Source organism: Taeniopygia guttata, chromosome 2 (genome assembly GCF_048771995.1).
Source record: "Taeniopygia guttata chromosome 2, bTaeGut7.mat, whole genome shotgun sequence".
In the NCBI taxonomy this organism is placed as follows: Eukaryota; Metazoa; Chordata; class Aves; order Passeriformes; family Estrildidae; genus Taeniopygia; species Taeniopygia guttata.
The window spans coordinates 100,319,679-100,339,848 of NC_133026.1; the positions used below are offsets into that span (position 1 = coordinate 100,319,679).

General features: G+C 37.9%; 1 protein-coding gene across 1 annotated transcript in view; it reads left to right on the forward strand.

The window, feature by feature from the left end:
• The window catches only part of PIEZO2 (piezo type mechanosensitive ion channel component 2), a 287,036-nt gene that overhangs the window by 177,128 nt on the left and 89,738 nt on the right, over positions 1–20,170 (forward strand). Inside the window, exons 8-12 of the mRNA XM_032746936.3 lie at positions 10,555–10,723; positions 15,807–15,938; positions 17,031–17,069; positions 18,397–18,535; positions 18,860–18,993. Of these exons, the coding sequence (XP_032602827.2) occupies positions 10,555–10,723; positions 15,807–15,938; positions 17,031–17,069; positions 18,397–18,535; positions 18,860–18,993 (613 nt within the window). The remainder of the gene's footprint in view (positions 1–10,554; positions 10,724–15,806; positions 15,939–17,030; positions 17,070–18,396; positions 18,536–18,859; positions 18,994–20,170) is intronic.

Sequence of the window (20,170 nt, forward strand, 5' to 3'; positions counted from 1 at the left end):
GCACCACTGCCAGGACAGAGGCCAGACTCTTGGATACCTGCCATGTAAAGGCACTGCACTGCACTTGTCTGTTTCCATCATCCTCTACCAGCAAAGGCACACTTTGCAGTTGCAGAGCATGCTCCAAAGCATACCAGGCCAGCCACCGTGTTGGTTACTATGACCAGATTTGATTAGATGACCACAATTTCTCTCAGAGGAAGAGATGTTATGTATTTGACCTTATTCTTACAGAAATTTGCAGCTGAGTTTCATACTAGCTCTATAGTGTACTACATTTTAGGATGTTTCATTCTACTTAGAATGTTTTAGCCTATAGACTTTCTCAGAACTTCAGCTTCTTTATATTTGTTAAAAAATATTTTGGAAAGGAAGTGAATGATTCTGTAAACAGCTTAGAAATGCGAGCTCACTCTCCTGTTGACAAAAGACAATAATCGTCCTTGCTGTTATTATAATCTCTTTCTAAACTATGAGATGGCCTTATTTCGGCTCCCTTTATCATGCAAGGCTGGATGAGGAGAAAGCAAGAGAGGAAATAGTAACTAGCAATTTGCCTGGAGAGCAGTCCTTCCCATCCCCATGGCATAGCTGTCAGCACTCGCCATAACCACCCCACCCTCATCAAGTGCCAAATCTAGCCTTGGAATAAGCAGGCACAATTTATGCTACTGACATTGCACCCCATGTGATTTTCACCTGTCTTCCACTGGGCTTGAAAGGGGTGTAAACTGAGACATGTACTAAGACCTTTTAAAAACAATGGTTTTCTGCATATCAGACAGACTGGTTTCCCAGTTGTGTTCTGCTATAGTGGTGAGCCTGCCACTGGTGAGATCCCTGGCAGGGGATGGCCCTGGTCACAGCAGGTTCCCATTAATGGGGAGAGGGGAACCTTAACACTCCCAACAATGACCACACTGCATCTGAAAATTGAGTGTAAGCTGCAAACATAAAAATCAGCCATTGTCATGTGACATAATGTTGGTGAACTGCCTCTTCCTCGATGTCTCCTGCGTGCTGACAGCTCTATGTTGCACAGAGGCTCCTCTTCCTTGGATGCATTGAACTACTGAGGTGAGAGGGACAGAGGCAAGTGACAAAGATCTTAAAGCTGCTGATATTCTGTGATAAACTTGCCTGCTGATTCTGATTCAACTGAAATGGGCGTGCAATTGGTCTGATAATGTCGCCATCCCACTTTTGCACACTCTCAGGTAGCTTTGACTCTTGTGTGACCAGCACACCTCCCTGCTAGCAGAAGCTCTGCTCATGGGTGAGACAGATCACTCCACTCCTCCATACACACCATGGGCTTGCAAGTGTCCGATCCCAGCAGTGGCACTTGAGTAGAATCCCTGCCCATCACAGCCTGTCGCGGGTGGAGGGTGACTGCAAAGAAGCAATCCCTTAATTTTCTCTACATATTTTCTGGAAAAAAAAAACCAGATCTGCATTCTATGATCATTGTTCAAGTGCCTGAAAACAAGGACAGAAAAGAGACGAAAGCCCTCTCTTCCTACTAGATTTGTATTCCTATTATTCTGTGGTATTAGGAAATATGGATTGTAATTAGCAAACTTGTGTAATTTACAAACTTGTTTTCTTGAGGTCTGCTTAAGAACAATTGTCTTTATACTCTGGCATCACCAGAAATTGTGATGAAGAATATTTAACACTGTGTTTTCATCTCAGTGTATCAACATTGACAAATGAATCATCCCACATTCCTTGGAGGTAAAAAAGGCAGTCCTTAGTAACCTCAGTTGAGCACACACTGGGGAGTTAGTTCTCATCCATGCAGGTGCAGTCTACACCAGTTTCTCTAAACAGTCACAGAGTAGAAGTGCCTAATCTCTTGTTTATGCTCATTTAGCTGAAGTTTGGAACTTGCTGATATAAGCTGAGCCAATCATGTTCAATTTATAACCAATTTAAAATCAGCTGTTATACTGCTTTCGTTTTGAAACTGGGCAATTTCCAAACATTTCATGGGCATTATTGTTCATTATTCCATTATCTTCTTTTCCACATCCTGCTATTTTATTTTCTTTTTATGTTTAAAGCCAAATGGGAATCATAGCTTTTATTTCTGCCTTAGTGCACTCCCTGCTAAAAAGGAATATTTTCTTTGCTCATACTTTCTACTGCAGAATTTCTTGATGAAGGTATCCATCACTCTTGTGGTTTTTTTCAACCTGTTTCACTGCCAGCTGAGTAAGTGGAAAATCTCTTTATCCTCTGCATGCATCACTGAACCTAGCAGGCTGCCCCAATGTGACTGAAAAGTATCATCACTCCTTTTTCAGAGGTGGAAAAATTCCCTGACAGAGAAGTTAGATGAATCACATAACCCTCCCAAGATAGCCAGTACTTGGAATAAAGCACAAAGCTTTTAGCTGCAGTCTGAAAACTAGATCACAGACCAAGTTACCTCAAAGTTAAAATAGTATGAAGCTACACTTTAAAACAACTTGTGTTCTTTCTGTACATGTCACTCTAAGGGGTAGCACTAAAGCACTTGGGCAGTTGCATGGTTAGTAGTTGCTGTACCTGGTCACTTGCATGCTCTGGTCAGCACCAGCCCACTGAATGCTAATGCTCACTGGAGTTATCTGAGCACTGTCTCCTCCTCCTAAATGGCGTCTGCTGAAGTTTTACCTGAGTTCTTCTGTTCTTATCCCAGCACCTGAGCTTAGGACAGCAAGGCTGTTCATGGTCTGCACTACTGGCTGAGTTTTAGGAGTAGACTGTTTCCCCCTCTGCCTGTGAGAGACTTTCTGAGTTGGGTCTGTTGGCTCCTTCCTTTCAGCAGCTCAGCTAACTCACTTTGAAAAACCAATAGCCTCAGTTACTAATTTGCACAGATAGACTTTGTCAACCACATGCTATGCCATTTTTGAGCTGTGCCTTTTCTTCTGTGCTCAAGTGCCCAAGTTCATCCTCTCACAGGGGGAAGCCTTTGTGTCCATGGATGTTTCTGAATATGCCTTTGGCTTTCCTGTGCTTTCCACATAATGCCTCAGAAGCCTGGACCTGTTTTCTCATTATTTTAATCTCTGAGTAGAAAGTCCAACTGAACATTAAATATTTTTCATTTTTTTCATGCAGCTTGGGTGTTTTCCATACTCAGGTGGTGCTGTTCAGTATTAGTTGCTTTTCATGCCCTTTTATGATGACAGGGAATATGTGTGTACATGAAGAAGATGAGCAACTGGCAAACCATTGGTGCCAACCAGCTTTCCCTGCTGGGGTGACTATTCTTGCATCCCAGCAAGGCTGCCTCATTCCTGCAGCCTCCATCCTTCAGCTACAAACCCTGCATTGCCTCTGGTTTATAGCTGAAACTATTAGGGAAAAAAAAAACCAACAACAAAAAAACCCAACTCTGCTGCATTTAAAATAATTTTCTTTAAGTGACAGAAAAAACAGCTATTTGCCTAATTTTATTTGAGAACAAACTCTATTTGCCATGTCAAAGCAGTGACAATGTTGGCCCATCATGTTGGATGGAGTCACTCTAACTAAGTTATCAGGCAGGAGTTCTAAAGCAATTTCTTCTGCACCTTTATCCGTTTTTCACCACCTTCTTGCTATCCTATCTGGCAGTCCTCCCTGTGCTAGATGCTCAGATGTCTGATTGGAATGAAAAGATGCTGGAATCACTGCTTCAGTACATTTCTTCATCAGATAACAGCCTCTGGAAGTCCCAGCAGAGGCCCCCAAAGGCTGCAGCAACATGCTGCTTTTTTAGCTTGCTGATGGGCTGAAAGGAGCAACATCAATATTGATGCTCACTAGAAACTCAGAGCAAAGTTGAGCTGTGTCATAGGTAATGAAAGATTTGGGGATCCAGAGAAGTAACCCGTTGATAGGAAAAATCTTCTTCATTTAAGGCGTTTGAAGATAGGTTTTGTCCCAGTAAAAAAGGGGCAACAGTGGGGAATAACTGCTTCTAAAGCAATGAAAGACTTTGTCTTTCATTGTCAGTACAAAGCTACATTACTGGAGGAAATGTGATATAGAGCTCACACATCTTTATGTTCCCCTTAGAGAAGTTGTTTTATTTCACATATGTGAAGTATTTTAATGTCTTAAGTTTGATAATTTTTAATAGATGCCTATTTCTTAACAGCTCTCAGTCGCATATACTCAGATAAAATTTGATTGTCTCATTACTTCAAAACAAAAAACAGTTTATAGAGTCGATACTGTTTATCATCTTAGCTTAAAGTTGTTAATGAACCTGAAAGCAAAGTGATTCTATTGTAGCTGCTCATATGGCTCTTTTTTTCTCCTTGAATTAAGATTTGTGTTGAATTTACAGGTTTTGAAAGCTTTTATGTAACTCATCACCCTTAACGATATCTTTTCTCTACAGCTTCCTGATTAATGGCTCGTATTTTCTCTCTGTCCTCATTATATGGATGATATTAGCACATAAGTTTTAAGCTACTCACTTTTTCATTATGTTTCTCATGCAGTAGATGTGCATTTGAAATTAGTTTTCCTTTAAAAGAAAAGTCACTGATGTTCAGAAGAGGATGGGAGATACACAAGGGCTGGTTTTGTCATTGCCAGAAAAGCTTTGATCCAATAGAAGCTATGGAAACCAAAAACCAAACTTTGTAGAAAAAAAAAGGACATAAGACATCTGCTAAAGAGCTATAGAAATGTGATGACATTAAAACAAAATTTAGAACGATCTACTTACCTACCAAGTCTACATTCACTATGTGTATGCCTCTATTATAATGTTGGGATAGCAACATGCTGAAGAGAAACAATTCCAGTCCAAGTCTACATTTATATATTTTTTAAAAAATTATTTTCAACTGTTAAGCTGAAATTTATCATAATGCTCCTCAACCCAGACAGTCAAGTTCTGTATGGTCGTTAATATGGCACAGTTCTGAATTATCCAAGTCTGAACCAAAGCAGGGTCTAGGGCTTTTTAGAGCTAAAAATACTTGCAATTCTCTTTAATGCTTGTATCTCTCCAATATGGATACATTTAATGACTTTAGTCCAGCTGTGAACTGAGGTTTGTGGCTGCAGTATCTCTCTACACAGTTGTCCTGCTGAGCTGAAGAGGAGGCATGAAGGACCGGCTCCTTCTCTGTGGAATCTTATAACATGATTTGGAAAGACAAATGCAAATTTTTCCATTCATTCTTTTTCTTTTTCCTTTAAAATTCATGTGAAACCAAATGCCTTCTACTGTCTTTAACCCTGATTCTTTGGGATGCCTAATGCATTTCAGACAACTTTTCCACCTCTTTCCTCCCAGTGTTCTGCTATTTCTGTAAATATGTGGTGTCAGTTCAGTGCACCCTGGAGCAGTAGCCCCAGTATGGTCTGAATTCCCAGCCAATAGCCTGGGGAGTAATGACCTGGAAGGCAAGGATGGGTCTGAAGGTACCACAGAGCTGGCTGAGTTCTTTCCAGCACCATGTGTTGCTTTGGGCACATAGCCCAAAGAGGGGGAGTGGAGTGGCTCATACCATTCCCATGGAAGAGGCATTATGGATATAAGTTTATGGATCTTAACTTCTGTCTAGTTCTGTTTTCCAAGCACAGACAACTCAAGAGGATGGCTTGTGTATTAAATGGGGACTCCTGACTTTTAGGAGGATTGTGTAGGAATTGTGTTTTCTCTATGCTAATTTATTTTCCAGTCCCTTCCACCTCTTTCTCTCTGTTGTCCACGGAACATTTTCAAGCCTGACAGCAATATGCACCTCTTTTAAGTCAATGTTTGAAAAAAGGTTCACTCTTCAAGCAGTGTTTAGGGTTTGGGAAATAGCCTTTTCAGTATTCCAAATACTCTTCTTCATGAAACTCAGTATTCAGGGCTTGTACTGTGAAATATGAAGTTTTGACTTTTCTCCTGTATTTCAGTCCTTTTGCCCCAGAAAAAGAATATTTCTACTGCAGTCAACACCACCTTCTCCAAATATATTATTTTTTTGCTCATTTCTATGGAATTTGTTGCTCTCTTCCCTTCCTTATTCTCCCCTCCCTTATTCTCCTCCTCTTTGCTTACTCTACTCTTATTCCCTTTTCTTCTCTCATTTGGTCACTTTTAGCATCTCCATTTTAGGGCTCAGCTATTCAAATGTCAGTCTCAATATTCCATTCTCCTACCCCAGATTTGCAGACACCACTCTTGTCTCCTTTGATGTGAGGAGAGTGAAATAAATATGCAATAGAAGATATCCAGATTAAAGAAAGATTCAGACACTTCATAAAATCCAACACAAATTCAGAAGTTCTACAAAGATGGATTACCCAAATCCAACCCAGCACACTAAATGTTCTGATGCCATTCCTGGCAATTACCATGTAGTAGGTACTGGCCACAGAAAAAAAGCATCCTGTAATATTAAATGCTAAATCAGAAAATGCACTCCTAGAGTGGTTTGATGCAGACATTTTCTTCAAGCTGTAATCTTTATGCAAACTCAAAGATTACATAGAAAAATGACCCCCTGCTCTGTTGTGTAGTGAAAAGGTCTATATGAAGGAGTACATAGAGTTGTAGGAAGATGAAGCAACTGGAAACCTCATCTAGACAAAAGTGATACAAGAGCTAAAACTCTTAGAAAAAGAGTAAGAGACAGTGGAAGATTTTCTATCATTGAAGTCAAGATTGGATGCCATTCTAGAGTATAAATTCTTATTCAAACAAAAGAGCATTGTTCAATAGAATTATTGAGTGTCCTACATTGTGCAGTAAGTTGTAATTATTACTTTCTTTCCTGGCCTTGAAAGTTACAAGGCAAATACTTGCCTGAAGTCAACTCCTAAAACATGAGCATGTGCAGGATCTGAACTTATAAATATGTTTTTACAAAAAAAAAAAAAAAAATCCAAATAATTTTAGTGAATTTAAAATTCACAGATCTAACAGATATATAAGAATGTTTTGATAATTCTGTATATGAAACCTATTTTTTGTTTACGCAGCTATTTTATGTTAATATTTAGTACCATGAGTAATTATGCCAATTCTTATAATATATTCTTATAATATATTAATGTAATAATTAAGTAATGCATGCAATAGAAGTTTTAACAAGGTAGTTTTAGCAACTTTGGCAGTTCCTTAGGTGAAATATCTGTGGGTGCAACAGGAATTAATTTCTCTGTTTTCAAGTGAAATTGAAATTCCTCTTCTGAATTTTAATGTTAGATTAATATAGAAAGTGGGAATTTTGTATAGTCACAGTTTACAGCTTTGTCGAAAAGTCGTAAAAGGTGAAGGTGCATCTGCTAGAAAAATGATTCACAGATTCAATAGGAATCTTTTCCAAGAAAACAAGCTTATAGAATAGTAACTGGAAAAAAAGATGCCACCTTCATTTTAAGTACTCTTTTTCACTGTGTTATCTCAGAGCATTTCTCAGTCAGATGTTAAAGTTCCTCTCGGCCTTTCATAATTTCTAGAACTTTTTCCAAATTATTTCTGCTATGCATTTTTCAGAACACCAGTGAGGACTTTGAAAAACCCAGCTTTAGCTCTTTGCAAAAGCAGAAATGCTAATCTATTCACATCTTGCAAACTTCCATTTTATGTGACATTGCATGTGGTCTTTTGGAAACCCAAATATATCCATTAATAAATAAGTATTTCGTTATTTATTTTGTTTATATTCTGTAACCAGGCACACATGTACTTGACTTGTTTGGTAGTGGGTTTCTCCCACTTAGGACTCATTCTGACCTTACTGATGGCATCCATGTATGCTGGGTAAGATGGAGACACACCAAGATCAAAATTGGACTCAAACACAGCTGGTTAGGATCAATATTGAATGTAAAGACATCTTTGCAGAATGAAGTATGCACAACTGAATAATACCCTAATGTATATTGCTTATACATTTTATGGCAGCCATCCCTGTGTAATTAGAAGCTTTGTGTAAGGGAAGATGACTATTCTTCTGAAAAATGTTCTGCACCAGCAGTTCTCATTGATGATAATGACGAAGCATAAATATTGAAGCATAAATATTGAATGAAGCAACTTGTAGCATTATTGGAGGCCAGAACAGACAGAACAAGCATTCCCAAGACAACAGTGAATTTTGAATGTGATAAACAGGGAAAGTTGTGTTGAGTGCATTGTGACTAACAAGTCTCAAAGCCCAAGGAGAAATCAGAAATGAGGAGCAGTTCCTCTACATCCATGCTTTATGAGACAAAGCAAAATACGTTGAATAAATTGAAGTTAAATACATTAAATAACATTGCCATGTGGCAACTTAAAGGGAAAAGATGTGCTGTAACTTATTAATGCAGGACCAGGAGGGAGCAGAATTAAGTCCAATATTATAATGTACGAATAATTTAGAGCCAGCAAATGAAAATAAGAGAATGAGAATATAACTGAAACATAATAAAATTTCCTAGCCATTAGGATTATGTGGAATGTTTTCTTTTCAGTGGAGATAAAAGTAAAACATAAGTTGATCTGACTTTCTAGCTATAGTATATTTAAAACACACTACAGGAATGGAATATGTGATATGAAGATCATGTCTGCTTGGCAGAAGGTTCTGAGAGCCTTCAGGAACTTTCCCTCATTTCTGTAGGAAATACTCATCACTGTCAATGGAAAGACTTTGCATTTCACTAAGAATTGGATTTCACTCTGATTCTGATGCTTATGAGACAGAAATAGGGTGGATCATACTGTGCTTACAAAGAAAAGCTTAAAATGAACCAAAGATGGAGAACTGTGTCGTGAAACAGAGGTAAAAGATGAAACTAATGGGAACCCCGCAACTAATAGGAACTCAACAACCCTGATCACTGATGAGCAAAAATGACAAGTCAGTAGGAGAGAGGAAAGCAGACAAACAAGATGTTCCTCTGTGCTGATAGAAATATGAACAGAATACAATCCAGTATGAACTTCACCTAGTTGGAGCCAAAGTGTAACATCAGCTCCAAATGTTCTTGGATGCTATGGAAGTTTGAATCTGAGTCTACTCCAAACACAGCTCATTCAGCTCCCTTAAATTACAGCAATTTACTTTGTATGCAGGACTTTTAAACGATTTTTTCCCTTGATTATCCTTGTATCCACCCAAAAGCTCTGAAAGGTCTGAAAGTTTATACCTTTGGCCTCTGTTGACAATCAGAATGAGATGTGAGTGCTGATAGATTGGTTAATAAAATGCTATGAGGCTCTCTTTCTAGGAGTTAATGGTGTTATGCCCATGCAGCAAATCCCCAGTTATGAACAGATATAACATTTTTGCTTTGCAGCATCCAAAGGCAGATTTCAGGCAGCGCATCTCTATTGAATATTGTACTTACTCTTTGCATTCATTCATCTTTTCATGTTGGATCTTACTAGGTTAAGGAAGAACTGAGCTTTTAAACACTCTTAAAAATTAAATCCCCCAGCAGAAAATCTTGCATGTTTTGGTTTTGGGTTTGGTTTTTTAATAATGTGTTCGATTCATCCTTTCAGAGGAACAATAGTTTGGAATTTATTGTTCTACCAATAAGATGATCTTCTTAATTGTCTCTTAGACCTTGTTTTGGTAAAAAAATGAAAACTCTTACTGACAGTATGGTAGAAAAAGCTTTAGTCAATAGACAAAATGTTTGTAATGAAAACTGACACATGCTACTGGTAGCTTATGCCCTAACTTTAGAACTCTGCAAGCTATTTTATAATGAAAGAGCCAGATTAACTATTGTTTCCTATTAGTTTTGTTTCACTATTTAACACATCTAGTAGGCATCCAACATCCTGTATTAAATAGAAAATGTTAGGAATTTTTTTTAATACTAAGTGGGTTTTTTGCCAACATATGTTCCTTACTTGATAGAAATATTGTATAATCCTACTTTTTCCGGAAACATCAAATATCTCGTGTCATTGATAATAATACTTCTAATTAATTTTTCGTCTTTTTCTTCCCTCAATTATTTGATAATCTGAAACAATAACCTTTCTGAATATTTTTGGGTTTTATTCACAAAAGCTATGAGTTCAGCAGAGCCCTGTATGTTTCTAAACATTGGCATTCTTAGATAACAATTTATTAATAGTATTAGCTTTTTAAAAGAAAAGTCCAGTAAACTGTTCAGTGTGCCAAGAAGATATACTTTACAGCTGTGTCCTGGCAGGATGACTGAAATGGTGTTACACATCAGTTTACTAAATCTCTCTGAAATGTCATGTTGCTGTGCTGTGATTTGCCAAATGGACTTGCAGCCAGATTTTCTCTTCCCACTTTCTCTAGCTCTTGAGCTACAGGGAGCAGGCCATTGCAAGTTTTCTCATTGGACATAGTAGATGTAATGCTATTATACTCCCGTTTTTTCATGTTGAAAAGCAATTGTAAAAACCCACTTATTTTTACTAAATATGTGGAATGAAAATACTCACTGCATTTTAGATGTGATGGCAGGTGCTATTTTTGAACAAAACAATTGGTATTAAACATAAGCAAAAGTTGCCCTTTTTTTAAACATTTTTAAGATTTGATGTTTATTATCTAATGTGGCTGCTTTGGTTTTTTATATTCACAGGTTGTTCGGTGTCACTTCTCTTACTCAGACAAACTGCTCGAGCACTTGGATGATCATCAAAAATCAAGAGTTACATTGGTATCACCATGCTAACCCAATCTTACTTCTGGTGATGTACTACACCCTCGCGACTCTCATTCGTCTCTGGCTGCAAGAGCCCATTGAAAGGGTAATTTCCTTCTCTCTTCCCATGACTAATGGCTGGAAGACTGGCCAGTGCAGATACTCACTAAGAGAGGTGCAAAACTTTAGGAAAATAAAGGGAAATTGACAGCAAGTACAAGTTGATACTTTGAATTTGGTCTTTTCACTAAGTTTGTCCAAGATTCTGATCTAACATGGGTATTATTCTTAAAATCATCAGGATAATTATGCAAGGAATGCAATGGCAGAGCATTAATGTTTTGATTTGGAAAGCAGGTATTGATATGCAATAGTGGCTGGACTTGATTGACTCAATGATCTTAAAGGTCTTTTCCAACCTGAATGACTCTGAGTCTGTGATTCAAGTTTAGGTGCTATCAGGTGAAATGCCAGCACCTAAGGCTTGTCTGCCAGAACAGAGTTAGGATTTTGGCACAGGATTCAGTAAGACAAAAACCATATTTGTAATTTTATCACAGATATAGAAAATTTTCTTAAAATCTTTCCTCCTGTGTGCCTGAGTGAAAATCCCAGCTTTCATTTAAGAGCAAGAGAACAAGGAGAAAAAAAAAAAAAAGGCAAATCTTTACTTCTTCCAATTTCAGAGGAAAATGGGTATATGGAAACCCAGAGGTATCTTAAAAGCTTAGAAACTGAAAGTATAAAAAGGATGATCCTAGGCATTACTTATATTAATTTCCTGATCCTCAGAGGCCTGATGTGAATTTTTCAGTTGAGGTTTAGTAGTGCTGTAAACCACAATGAAAATACTCATGACTGTGCGGTGAATTAGTGGAGTTTGTAGAGGGAAGTAAAAATGTGAAAGGTTTTCTTATTTTAAGGGTGTTTCTTCAAATAATGGATAATGTAACCATTTAACATTTAAAAAGGCAGTCAAAATTACATCACCTCAGAACCGAGATGTCTGGAATTTGGGGATTACATAGGGCTTCAAAAGGTGAACGATGCCAGAGCCATCTCCTTGAGCTATTAAAAAAATTGTATCTTAACTTTCCAGAAATCTTAATAATATCTTTTCTGAAGTCATATCATTGTGACCCAGTACCCTCTGGCATTGGGTATTTTTAGGGTCTTTTTCCTTTTATTTTTTCTGCAGCTGCAGCGTCTGGAAACTAGGCTTTTCTTTTTTAAAATGAAACATTAGATTTCCAGATAATAATATGATTTTAGCACTTGGGCTGTAACTAAAACTTCACATCTCACAAACTGCTTAGTAAAACCATGAGAACTACCCACAGAGGAGTTACCACATGTGAAATGCAGTTAGTGTGAGCTGTGTGATCTCAGCAAGTCTGGGAATTGATTTCCAGTACCTGTGTTGTTTTCATCCAACAGTCGCCATCTAAAAGTTTGGTGTTGGACCGGAGTTAGTTGCTGTGCTTTTTCAGTGTAGAGAAGTGGGTATTTCTGTCTAGGATAGAGTGAATGCTGCAATTTCCTACAGGGACTTGAGAGGAACTATAGTGGTCTTGCCTGCAGCTTTTATTTTAGACTGGTTGTGGTGTCTGAGATAGATATTCCCATAAAACACTAAAACCAGTCTCTGGGAACTGCCAACAAGTGAAATTAGAGATGCTTTCCAGTCAACTGAGCTAGAGTAAGTATTAAAAGACATTAATTTAAGGAACACTGATGTCAAAATCATGGCTACATGAAAGGCATGCCAAAGTCTTGGCACTCCCAAGGGAACTTCAGATGCCAGGGAAATGATTCTTCCCTCCAAAGAGAAAGGGAACACTGTAAAGGAGGGAGTATCCATGCAGTAATGCTTATTTTTGATGCACAGGATGTTAGTGATGCAAATGTTTGTCATTAGAAAGAGAAGCTAAGATTTGCAAAATTTACTGTATTTTGAGCACATCATCCTTATGGTTTGGTTGGTTTCTTTTTTTTTTTTTCTTTGTCTATATGCATTTTGGTTTTGTTTAGTGGTGTCATAGATCAGGATTTAAAATTTCTCTCGCTAGCTTTTCCCTGGTAGACTGCATTATCAGTTTTTTAAATCCAGAAATAATTGCATTCTAAGTTTCATTGAAATGTTTTTAAACTTTTATAACTGTGGTGCATTTGATTCATTGTGGAATTAAGTATATAACCTGCCTTTTCAGCCTCCAGTGATTTCAAAGTTACTCTGTATTTAGGATCTCACTACTAATCTACCTGAATTTTAATAAATGGCAAAGACAAAATTCTATGAGGCATTTAGTGTAAATAAGTTGTTCTCTATATACTGCTGTCCTTTACAGTAAGAGGTGGCTCATCCTAGGAATTTTGTTCAAAAGAAGCTCTTGAACAAAAACTGTTTTGAACAAAACAAGAAATAAATACTTTTTAGTCTAAAAAGATTACATAAGCTAAATATATATCTGATGTAGCAGATGCTAAAAGGAGAGTAAAACATGTAGACCTGAGGGGTTTTTTTTCTTGTGTGATTTATATCTTGGGGTCCTCTTGTGGATAAAATTCCGCCTGGATGGCAGCAAGAATTGTCTTTGAGACGGATGCTCTTGAGACTGTCTCTAAATGCTGCAAGTGATGAGCAATTTTACAGAAACTCCCCCCACTTCAAATCTTGAGTTTCAGGGTTCTGGTTTTTGTGTGTGCACCACAGTGCCAAAATATGGCATGCATGAAATTTCAGTGTATGCTCTCCATATGGGATTCTGAATGGATCTTACTCATGCAAAGTGGCATGTCAGTGGAAGATTTGCTCTTCTTATGCTTGCTGTTTTGGATCCCGTCTAGTTCTAACATTGAGTCTTGTGAAATTCTACCTCTGCAAATAAGGAAAAGCAATCTGTCTCTGGAGATTTCAGCTCACAGTTGTAACTGCTAGTGCTGAATATATGAATACAGCCCATTCATTCTGTGCTTTGAGTGGTAAGTAATAGTACAGGAGTCAGCAGAGCTACAGCAGTTGAATGTAGAGTCCTCTTATAAAATTTTTATAATTGTTTGAATTAAAAGGTATTTAAGAGTTGGTGAGGAATAACTGAAAATTTAGGCAAGTCAAAGGACTCTCACAAGCTGTGCTTGTGTGACTAGTACCGTGTTTTCTGACTTCTCTTCTGAGAAAGAGAAAACAAGATTTCCCACCCTTCCCTGTTGTGTCTAAGGCTAAAAATATCTTACTAAAATAATTGTGTGTGTGTTAGGTCTTTTGTATTGTTTTTGTCACCCTGGTGCCAAATTAAATACCTTTGATAAGTAGTTCTTTATGGTTCATATTCATATTCAAGTTTCAAATGGCAGTGACAAGTACTTTAAGCACAGAATCAGTTTATTTCATCTTGCAGTTCTGCTAGGAATGCCCTTTTACTATCAAATATAAATATACAATCATATGTGAAATGTGCTACTATTTCCTCTGAGAAGTGAAACTAAATTAATAATCATTTTTTATCTAGTTCAAGTAAAAAATAGGACCTTGCTGCTAGGATTGGAATGAGGAGAGTTTCAAAATAAGCTAGGCTGTTTGGATGTCTTGTTCTCATGGGTGGCTTTGAAGACCTCTGCCCAGCACCCTGATTTATTCTTATTATATCAGAGGATTTTGCCTAAGCAATGAGAACAGTTGCCACCAGCAAGCTGCTGCTCAGGAGGCACAGTGCAGGAAGAGCTCTGGTAGGGCACAAAGAGAAGCTGTAACCTACTGTGGTTTGCATTCCTCCTCAATTTAGTGATAACATTTGCCATCTCAGATGGAGAAATAAACCATGTGGATTAGAGACAATCACAGAGTCACAGGACAGTCCAGATTGCAAGGAATTTGAGAAGATCACGTGAAGCAACTTCTTCTGAGAGCAGGGTCTCAGATTAGATTTTCCAGGGCCAAATCTTGCATGGTTCATTGTTCTCATGATGGTAAAAAAAAAAAAATTAAAAAAAAAGTAAAATTTTATTTTTTTTTAATACTCAGGAGGTGTTTCCCTGAAGCAAATTATGTCCTTAGCCTCCTGTCCTATAACTACGCCTCCCTGTGAGAAGACTACCCTTGTCTTTTCTAAAACTGTAATTTTTTTTTTTGCTGTAAATTGGAAAAAACCCCGATTCCTGCATCCTTCAACTTCTCCAAGCCTCTAGTCATCTTGACAATTCTCTATGGGATTTTGTCCAGATTTTCTGTGTCTCTCTTCAACTGGGGATGCCAGAATTTCATTGCAGGTATGGCCTGACACTTGCCAGGCACAGTGGAATAATCACATCTCTTGATCTGCTGGCAGTACTCTGGCTGATGCAGTCCAGGACGTGTCTGCCTTTTTTGCTGCTGGAGTACAGTCCACTGCTGGCTCTTTTTCAGCTTGCTGTGCACCAGAGCCTATTCCACAGAGCTGCTTCCCACACAGTCTGTCCACAGCTTTTACTGTTATGTGGGTTTATTCCAGCTGCAGGACTTTATCTTTGTTAAACCTTGTGCAGTTTTTCGTGTCTCATCTCTCGATGGTGAATATTTCTGCTGGCTCATTTACCTCCTCCCAGTTCACAAATTTTGTCATTCACAAAATTTGTGTGGGTGCAATTCCATCCAGGTAGTTTTGAATAGGACTAGACCTAGTGCCAGTCTCTGAGAAACTCCTTTCATGGCAGTCTACCATTTTTGTATTTGAGCCTTTACCCTACTTGGAGAAAGGCGCTTTAGCCAGTTCTCCACCCAGTTTGTGTTCCATTTGTCAAGTCCTTATCTTACTGGCTTGTCATCAAAGACGTTATGGAACAGTGGTCAAAAATGCTGAAATAGCATACACTGCCTTGAAAATTGAACATTGTATCTTGTGGATTTTATATTTATATATTTGTATATGCTTATGGTATGACTATATGGTAAGCTAAGGCAGTACCTAGAGGTCTACCTTATTATTATTTGATGTAATTCTGGTGTCATGTAACTAGCAGTTATAGAAAAGTTCTGTCATTGTTTCTGAAAATGTCATCTCAGAGTCATCTACCATAAATCAAGTGTATTAGCCACTAAAAGGTGCTTCAGACGTGCTTCGGAGAGGGAACACCAGTTAGGGGAGAATTTCAGTTCCTCTGCTAAGATTGTATTTACAGAGCTACAGCTAATGCTGTCATCTGTTGTCATTTAGCAGACGCCTGATGAAGAGAAATCTGTCAGCAGGGAAGATGACAAAGAAATTCCCTGCAGCCCAATTCCAATGACAGCGGAGAGGAGACGCAGTCTGTGGTATGCAAGCCACTATACAACTGATGAGAGAAAAGTAAGACTGGAGGGGGAAGGTTCTCTGTGCTACACAATTGCTTTGAATTAAGGGAAGTGGTGTTACGTAGCTTGCAAGTAAGATCTCCACGTGTGAGAGATCTTATAAATCAGATCAAATATCTGATTAATATAAAAATCAAGGCTGCATGGTAGAGTAGGATAGGAATATATTTTGTTACAATTAATGAAACAAAACCAGGAACCAGTGTAAGGATGTAAATGAAAAGCATGCTCTGTGTTTTTGGCTTCCACATTTAAGGAGTGTAGGACTGGGCTTTTGGCTTGGGGTGATTATATTTGGGCAAACCAGCTAGAAAGTCTGTCAGGGAGCTAAACCTGGTGTAAAGATCTGATCTGCCTTGTAGCTACTAATTAGCACTGTCACTGATGAGTGAGGACTGCCAGCTTATCTTCTCCTAAGCATACTGGCATTCTTCTTGAAGATTCAAAGCAATGTATTTTAGGCAGCTGTTTAAAATACCCTGGAAGGGTCCAGATCTCTACCACCTGTCTGCACCAGGTGCACTGCAAAATTTCATTTGTCAAGTTACTGTCAAATTTGGGATATATGAGCATTCATATATACTCAAGCCACATATACTCAAGCCCCAGGAAATCCACTATGATAATAGTAATGAGAAGAGAGCTGGTAAATGCATAAAGTATTGTATTTTATATTTGCATCACCATTTTATCGGAACTATTGTTATAATTGTAGTAATTCTAATGATTGTTTAAAAACTTAGTTTTTAAGCATTGGATCATTAGAAAGACATTAGAAAGCAGTTAATCAGTATAATGCAATACTGATTAATTCTTTGACCTAGTATCCAAAATTTCAATGCAACATTCTCACTTCTGGTTTAAAAATTCACAGGAACATACAGTAAAATTATGTCAATGCTATGGCACACTGAATATAATTTTATGGTATTGTACAATTCTGCTGACTTTTTAAGAATTCTTTCTGAATTTCTTAGTGCAAATCTGCAAAAGTCAGCACATATGCATGCATGTATTCAAGAAGTCAGACTTACTAATGCTTGAGCCTTGCTTCTATAATAATTGGTTCTTGCATTGCTTTTTGCAGCTTCTGTCAATGACCCAAGATGAATACAAGCCATCGGATGTTAGTATACTACTAGTCTTTGTAATTTTGCAATTCTTCTCAATGTGTGTAAATACAAACAACGATACATATAGACAAAACCTTAGATGACATTTGTAAACTTCTAGATTTATGGTTAGCCTGCCATTTTAACCTATAATTTTGATTATCCTAAATGTAATTGTCTTCTGCTTCCTTAATAATTTCCCTGAGAAACCATTGATTGATTACTTGAAATTAAACTGCTTGTAGTAGTACCAACTGGCAAACGATCTTTGCTATTTCATTGGGTTTGAATACGATACAAAAATATGCTTTCTAATGCAAGCCACCTTTAAATTTGATTTAGTTTCTTTGCTATATTTTTTTATTTCATTCGTGTTGGAATGCTGAGGCCCTTAAAGCATGACCGACAGCACATATGAATTCAGTTTATAGATTACAGAAAATTCAAGTCTTTATTTGAACAGACAGCAAATGATCCATTTATCTTGACTGCTACAGACCTTAGCAGACTCTGAAAGCAGAAACGTCCCTTCTGTTTAGCACATACAGAGGAAGAGTAGAGACGAAGATTAATTTTAGGAGCACCCATAGCCTAATGTAAACCTGCTCCACAGTCTGTACTTGGTGGATATGACTGAACATAACTCAGATACTGTTCTGAAACAGTTCACAGGCTGTTGCATATGCCTGTGAATAGTTTTAACAAGAAAGATATGCTCCTGTCTCATAGCCTGAGCAGAAGTCAGTCTTGAGCACGTATTGCCATCACTAACCCAGTGCATGTGAATTTCTGCCAATAGGAAAGATACTGGTGATTGTGATTGCTGGAGCCTTTATCCAAACAAGCAGAAGGGCTGAAACTGAAGTCACAAAAATAAAGCAATGAAAGAGTGTTGAATTAGGACTACCAAGTGACAAAAATGTGCCATCAATAACAATGATTACCACAAGTGGTTTTATTAACAGCTGCAAATACAGATCTCACCACTAATAATTCAAACTGGAAAGTCATTTATAACCATTATTTAAATAAATACTAGAAATAATTAGATGTGAACTGAAGTCTGAAAATCCTGATGTCGTAGTTTGCCTAAGAAGAAGGATGAATTTTTGGTTACTTCTACTGGTATGACATACTAATCTAACAATTAATTTTGGAAGCTGTTCTGAGTTACTTTTGCATGCAACACAACTATGACATACCAGTTTCTTGGAAGTAACTGCAGCTGCTTGCTAACCTCTTTTAACACTGGCACTCCAAGAGTAGCAAAATACAGAAGTAGGAGTCCCATTCCTCTAAGAGCCACAGTAAATGCGGTGCCTCTCTCCGGTGTCCTGGCAGGTGCTGCTAGTAACAGTGAACGGGAGCCCTGCTGACTATCACACCATCCACCCCGCACTGCCACTGGAAAATGGTCCAGCCAAAGCAGACATGTACTCCACACCACAGTACAAGTGGGAGCCCTCGGATGCCTTGTCAGGTAGTAAATTGCCTTGGAATTGTCACTTTTTTCCATGTATTTTTCTTATTCTGTATCTCCAGTCACTGCCTCTAGCATTTCTTGTCATTTTGGTAAGCTCTGTGGCCTGTTAAATAACTGCTGTTACCTTACAATGATGGATGGCCATACGGCAGTTTTCTAAACTGGGCTGTACGTGTATACCATCCAAAATACATTGCCTATCAACACAATGATTTGAAGTAGCCATCAGAGTGATTGCAAGCAACGTAATTTCAGGAGAGGATGCATGTGCTATCTTTACACCAGCATGGATTGCAAATAAGAATTTCTTTTTCTACTTAGAAAAGGAAGAGGAGGAGGAAGAAGAAGAGGAAGTTACTCAGGAGGAAAAGGAAAATGTTAAATTACATGCCCTGGTCTCTGTGTTTCAATTTATCATGAAACAAAGCTACATTTGTGCACTGATAGCTATGATGGTAAGTACTAGCAACAAAAAGAATGCTGTTGATTTTATGAAAGCGTCTTCTCCATGATTTTCTGAAAGTAGTCTCATTGGTTGGTTTTCAGCAAGTCTTTGTATCAGGCTTAAAAAAATATCAAGATGGTGTCTGCATAATTTTGAGCCCATTTTAGGTTATTAAGGCATAATTCCTAGGCCTGCTACAGACCTTTAAACGGGGCAACACACTTCCAGGACTGAGAGCCCCAGGTTTTGCTGTCTCTTGAATATTGGAAAACCACTGGGTCTCAGTTTCCTATTGATTCCCGAGCTTCTGCACAATCAGGTTTGGCATGTGTTTGCACCACTCAGAAGTGTACCTATAAACTTAATGGGTGTCATACTGATATAGAAAACTGTAAAAATATAGTTCCTAATGCAGGCAATGCATGCATCCAGTGACTCTCTGAGAAGAAAGGATCTGTAAAGCCTGGTTTCCTGTATTGACACAGAAAGATCTCAAGGAAAACACAACTTTGTGCCAAGGCAGACTTTCGTGTTGTTTTACTTATCACCCTTCTTTCTCCTTTTCATGCTGTTGCTTGTTTTTAAGCCTCCTTGGTGCAAACACTTTGAGCTGCATTATACCAAGGTTTCCACATAATGATTAGATGTCTTTCTATATTCCCAATGCAAGCTTTGCTTTTACTGTTTTGGAGAAGTTTCAACTATGATGAAATTAGCCATAAAGCTTCTTGGCCCAATTTTTCATTAAAAATGGTAAAACAAATTACCTTGGCTGCTTCTCGTTTGCATAAAATTTCAAACTTTACTGGCTGTCTTTTAACAGAAAAAGTTTCCCCTGTAAATAAGGCAGTCTCCTTGTGCAAAATATGGATCTAAATTGATGCATATTCTGAGGTATTGGCAAGTAATTAGTTATTTTCATATTGAGATGGTAATTTTTTTCCTATTTTTTAAACTCATTTATTTCTTACATCATAGAATGGAAGGGATCTTAAAAGTTATCTAGTTCTCTGGTTCCAAGCCCCCTGCCTTGGGCACAGATACCTTCTACTAGAGCAGGTCTGCATTTCCCTTTTAATTAATTCCCAGGGTTATATCTCTCAATATAAAAGGAGACTATGTGTTTGAAGTTATTTACTTGTAGTTTAATGCTAATTTTTATCTTCATGACATATTCTGATTTTATG